Source organism: Grammomys surdaster, unplaced genomic scaffold (assembly GCF_004785775.1).
Source record: "Grammomys surdaster isolate TR1022 unplaced genomic scaffold, NIH_TR_1.0 60, whole genome shotgun sequence".
Lineage (NCBI taxonomy): Eukaryota > Metazoa > Chordata > Mammalia > Rodentia > Muridae > Grammomys > Grammomys surdaster.
In genome coordinates, this window is record NW_021604562.1 from 4,159,581 (window position 1) to 4,165,902 (window position 6,322).

A 6,322-nucleotide genomic window follows, 5' to 3' on the forward strand; every position below is an offset into this window, starting at 1 on the left:
CTCTCTCTCTCTCTCTCTCTCTCTCTCTCTCTCTCTCTCTCTCTCTCTCTCTCTAGCCGCACCTTCTGCCCCTGCGCCGATCCTCCCGAGCTCGCTCGGCTCTTTCCGCCCGACCTCGCGTTGTTCGCCGGGTCACGCCGCCACCACCTCCTTTGCCTTGCCACCACCTCCTTTGCCGCCAAGGCTCTCCGGACTCGGTAGGCTCCCCGCTGATCGGTCGATCGCCCTCTCCCTAGCCCCCTAGCCTCCAGCTCCCGGTGATATCATGCGTCAGGCCGACTCGCAGACGCAGCCCTCTCCCGCAGAGCAGGAGACGCCGCAGCCCGCAGGGCCCTCCAACCGCTCGCCGCCCACCATGGGCCCGCAGCAAACAGGTAGCAGGAAGCGGAAAGCCGCCGAGGTCGATCAGGGCGCCGGGACTTCTTCATCGCCAGGCCCCGCAGAAGCGATGGCGACAGCTGGGGAGGGCAACGCAGAGGGGTCCTTGCTGCTGACCAAGAGGCCGCGGCGGCCCGTAGCTCACCTCTCTATGGTGAACTACCTGAAGGGCCGCGCGCTGGGCGCTGATGGCCACCCGGGGCTCGCAGGCTTCGAGGGCGATCTGCGCAGCTACGGGGTACTCAGGCTGCCCGAGCTGCTGAGAGAGCGCCAGCTGACCCTAGGCCCCCTCAACAAGGTGTTCGCATCGCAGTGGCTCAATGCCAGGCAGGTGGTGTGTGGCACCAAGTGCAACACGCTCTTTGTGGTTGATGTCAAGACCGACCACATCATGCGCATTCCTCTGATGCGCGACAGGGTGCCCGACCTGTCTCGTGGCCCACCCTCCTGTGGCATTCATGCTGTGGAGCTGAATCCCTCCAAGACCCTCTTGGCCACTGGAGGTGAAAACCCCAACAGCCTGGCAATCTACCAATTGCCCACTCTGGATCCGGTGTGCCTAGGAGATTGCCAAGGCCACAGGGACTGGATCTTTGCCATTGCGTGGATGAGTGACACTGTGGCTGTGAGTGGTTCCCGTGACGGTACTGTGGCGCTTTGGAAGGTAGATCCTGACATGTTCAATGGCAGCATTGCTTGGCACAAGGATGCAGGGCTTCCTGTGTATGCCCACATCAGTCCTACAGATATGGAGGCCATCCCCAAAGCCACTACTAATCCAGGTAACCGCAAAGTGCGAGCACTCGCCTTCAGCAACAAAAACCAGGAGCTGGGAGCTGTGTCCCTGGATGGCTACTTCCACCTGTGGAAAGCCCGAAGCTCCCTGTCCAGGCTCCTGTCCCTGAGGCTGCCTTACTGCCGTGAGAACGTGTGTCTCACCTACTGTGATGAGTTTTCCCTTTATGCTGTGGGTTCCCAGTCTCACGTTTCATTCCTGGATCTCCGCCAAGGCCAGCAGAACATCCCGCCACTGTGCTCCAGAGAGGGAGGCACTGGCGTGCGTTCTCTGAGTGTCCACCAGCACATCGTCACTGTGGGAACAGGCCACGGTTCTCTGCTCTTCTATGACATCCGTGCCCAGAAGTTCCTTGAGGAAAGATCCGCAGCCAATCCAGACATGTTTCCTGTGCCCTCTGGAAGGAAGCTCAAGCTCACCTGTGGCAGCGGCTGGATCAACCAGGATGATCTCCTAGAGAATTATGTTGCTGGTGTCGAAGATTTCCCCAACGCGCTCTACACTCACTGCTACAACTGGCCAGAGATGAAGCTCTTCGTAGGTGGGGGACCACTGGCCTCAGGCCTCCATGGCAACTACGCAGGCCTCTGGAGCTAAGGGTGACACGACTCCTTCTCAAAGTATGGATTTTATCTTTTAGATCAATCTAATCGTACATCATGTTGCACATGCTGTTTTAACTCTTGTCTTTTTCTGTTTTTTTTTTCTTCTTTTTGTCCAGGTTGAACTGGCCTAGAGTATCCAGTGTGCTTCTCAGCAGAGAGAACGAGATGGAACCCTCAGAAGTTGGCTTTGAGAATTTTCTGGACCTCCCCACCGTTCTTTGGACTTTCCATGCGTATACTTTCCACTAATTCTTAGCTGTGTTGTTTTTGAGTGAGTGATCCATGTAGTCTATTATGGAAGAAAATCCTGTTATGACGTTAGAATTGTATAAGTGTTGTGTTAATAATATTAGCAGTTTTAAAGCTATTATTTTTAGTTTTCATCACGTGTGATATATTAAGAATATTTTCTAATAAACAGAGTTTGCACATCTGTTCTGGAGCACTAACCATAGTTTTGTAGTGTTGTTCCAATTGTGTAAAAAAAAACATTCCATGTTCCAGTTTGCCTACTTTTGGAAATATGTCACTCATGAATTGTGATCATGGTGTATGTATATAGTTTGTATGTTGTTGGTGCAAAACTCACTTTTCTAAAAAGTTTATTATGTGGAAATAATTGTCATAGAATCTTGTGTTTATAACGAAATCTCAGCTGATGGGGATGGTTTAGGTATTCAAGTATTCTGCTCATTTGAGTGTTGAAGATTAATCCAAAAATCAGTCTTTTTCTTTCAAGCCTTATTTTACTTTCAACGCTCTGTCTTCATATTGATCAAAGAATGTACTTGTTTTCACTTCTTGCCTTAGTACTATCAAGACTTGTGGATAGATTTGAATGCTGTCATTTGAGTAACTTTCACAGAGTTTCAGTGCCATCATTCGATGCAGGGATATTAAGTACATAAATGTAGAATGTATGGCAGACGGGGCAGAAAATACACTGCTCTAAGGTATAGACTGGATATTTTTGCTGTTGCTATTTTTAATACCAAATGTTATATTTGAGCATATTTTAAACTTTCAAAATCTGCTTATGAGTTCAGTTGGAAGAAAAAAGTGCAAAAGGAAAAAGTATGAGCCCATCTAGCTCACTGTGAGAGAAACTCCCCCTCTTTGTAAGCTCCAAATGTTTTATTTTGTGAACTTGAAAGATTCATACTTAAAGTAGAATAGATATGCTACTAAAACCTCTGGTTTTATGCCTTTAAATGTGATAATATGGGATTGTGACAATGCAGGATCAAGGAGCTGGGGATTAAAAGGATAGGTATGATTAAAGGACTTTGTAGTTCAGATAAATAGAGATAATGGGACGCTGTGCAGATGTATTAGTTTTCTCCCTAGGTGAGAAGACAGAAAATGAGAAAGGAGCCAGGCCTTGCTCAAAGCTGGCTAGGATGTGTTAACGCTGGATTGGTACTGGGTCATGTTTCCTTTTTCTTAAACATCAAACATGTATTTTGCATTGGTGTTGATACACTACGTGTTGTTCAGTACTAAACCTAAATTGTTAAAAGGATCAAAAGGTGAGTCAAGAATACACAGTGGTCAGACTTTTTGTTTATAAAGATTATGCAGGTCTATTTCATAGAATTACAAAGTTTTGCAACTTATCTGTGCATTTCCTTGCATGCATGTATGTTTCCATCTCTGCTGCAAATGATTTAAGAGCAGAGATTATAAACTGCCATTTTTTCTTTCTTTATTTGTATACTAAGGCCAAACAAAGGCAATCAGTGATTATTTGATGATTTTTCTTTTGCCAATGGAAACCTGCACTTCAAATTGTAATAAATATTTGGTGTTGCATAATAAAGAACCTTGTTCTGTGTTCCCCACCTCTGTTTTTCTTTAAAATTTCCCTAATTCATTTACAGATCTTGTGTCTATTCATAAATGAGGTAATATATGATACTTAAAAGATGAACAAATATTTATATTTCATATATAACAGGATATTAATCCTTTAAAATGAAAAAAAGAGATTTGAGGATCTCTTTAAAATGTTTGGTTTATTTTTATCAGAGATAAATTTGATTTTTTGCTTATATGGTTTTTTAATTTAAAAATGTATTTGTTGCAAAAATTAAACTGTAAGCTGCCTGTTTTCATATGAGCAGGAGGGGGTTTAGGGGAGCAATTTATATAAATTGGGAAATTCAGGAAAAAAATCCTTCCATATTGGATGAGATTTTAGATAAAGCAGAGAAGGCAAAGCTTTAGTGTGGCTTTTTCTCTGACTTGATCATATCATCACTAAATCACTTTCAGTTTATCGGTTTATACTGTAAGGGTTCTTTTTGAAGACAATCAGGTGTCTTCACTGAGTTTTAATAACTAAATAGCCTAATTGTGATTGTATTCCTATCTTAAAAATATGTTAAATTCTAATATTAAGTGGTCTACTGCATGCCTAAACTTAGTCAGAATTTTAATATATACATATATATATACAGATACATATAATCTTTGAGAATTTTTTATATATATATATATATATATATATATATATAACATATCTTGATCAAATCCCCTCCAACTCTTTCCAGAATTAGAAATAATACTTACTGTGTTTCCTTATAAACTTCACGTCCTCAAATTTTATCCAACTGAATGTATTTAATCCTGCCAGTAAGTACCAGGGTGTTAGAACATCCACTGGAACAATGGGTCTGAACCTGTGGGTTGCAACCTCTTTGCTCTTTGCTGGGGAGGGCGGAGGGGGGACGGGGGAGGATCGCATAGCACATATTTACATTACTGTTCATAATAGTAGCAAAATAGCAGTTATGAAGTAGCAATTAAATAATTTTATGGTTGGGGGTCAGCACCACATGAGGAACTGTATTAAACAGTCACACGATTAGGAAGGGTGAGAACAACTGCTACTAAAGCATAAGCCACTTACTAGAAGCCTCAGCCCTGAAGAAAACTGACTCTCCATTCCCCCAGTCCTCAGTTGTCAATAGCCTCTCAATGACATATGGGCATTTATGAACCTCTCACCCTTTTCCCACAGTTCACTTCAATTCTAAAATGAAATATAAACATGTACGAGTTACCTAGCATTGCTGTGTGAAAAATTCTCCATAACCACTCATTTATTTCCTTATGTAAGCATTTTTCTGACTTAAATGTTTATGCTCTTCTGTTTTACCCTTCGAAATGAATTAAATTCTGTTTTCTTGTTTGTTTGGTTTTTGAATTGGAAGAAAAGATTTTTGGAATAGACATACCCACTGAGGGGCTGAGGTGATGGCTGAATGCATAAAAATTCTGTTCCACATATATGAGGATTTGCCTTTGGAACCTTAGCATTTATAGAAAAATCCAGGTACATGGTTGATTGTGTTAATTCTGTAGCTGGCGGGTGTGTGTGTGTGTGTGTGTGTGTGTGTGTGTGTTTGTGGTCAGAAATAGATAGGTCCTAAAATCATACTGGTCAGCCTATCCAAAAAGACTAGGCTCTGATTATAAGCAATAGACAGCAATAGAGGAAGTCACCAAATATCTTGCTCTGGCCTCCACATACATTAGCATGCCACAGAACACTCATGCACGTATACAATGCACATTCACTGTGTTAACACCATAAACACACAGACACACAGACACACACACACACGCACACACGCACACACACACATATATATATATATGTATATATACACACATACACTCACCACACACATGCACACTCTTGAGACACACACACTCAACATTCACCACACACACACATTCACACACCACATACACATCACACACAGATACTACACACACACTCATAAACAAACACACTACACATACCACACACACACATACATACACTCACTGCAAACACACAACAATACACTTACACTCACTACACACACATACACACACACACGCACCACATATTCACACACAATACACACATAAACAAACTCACTGAACACACACACACTCACCAAACACAGACATACATACACTCATCACACACATACACCACACACACACACGCATACGTAAACAAACTCACTGCACACACACACACACTCACCACACACACACATACACATGCTCATCACATATACATCACACACATATACACACACTCACCACATGTACACAAACCACACACACATAAACAAACTCACCAAACACAAACACCACAAACTCACCACACACATACCCACACATACCCATACTCAACACAAACACAGTCAACACACACCACACACACACACATTCATCACACACACATATACACATACCACACACACACCACACACATATTAACTCACTATACACACTCACCACACACACACCACAAACACATATCACATACTCAGTGTACACACACACTTACTACACACACACACACCACACACACACACACACTCACTGCACACACATACTACACAGATACGTGAACAAAGTCACTGCATACACACACTCACCACACATCACACATACACAGACACACACACACACCACACACACACACTCATACCAGAGAGAGAGAGAGAGAGAGAGAGAGAGAGAGAGAGAGAGAGAGAGA

At 43.1% G+C, this 6,322-nt stretch overlaps 1 protein-coding gene across 1 annotated transcript; it reads left to right on the forward strand.

Annotated features, from left to right (window-relative positions):
* The first annotated feature begins 265 nt into the window (after positions 1–265).
* On the forward strand, positions 266–1,996 carry LOC114622052 (DDB1- and CUL4-associated factor 12-like protein 1). Its single transcript, XM_028768440.1, has 2 exons — positions 266–1,794; positions 1,896–1,996. The coding sequence occupies exon 1, from the start codon at positions 266–268 to the stop codon at positions 1,769–1,771; it is 1,506 nt and encodes a 501-aa protein (XP_028624273.1). The 3' UTR covers positions 1,772–1,794; positions 1,896–1,996.
* The last annotated feature ends 4,326 nt before the right edge of the window (positions 1,997–6,322 follow it).

Coding starts and splice junctions, on each gene's coding strand:
- LOC114622052 (XM_028768440.1), top strand. CDS start 266: ATGCGTCAGGCCGACTCGCAGACGCAGCCCTCTCCCGCAGAGCAGGAG.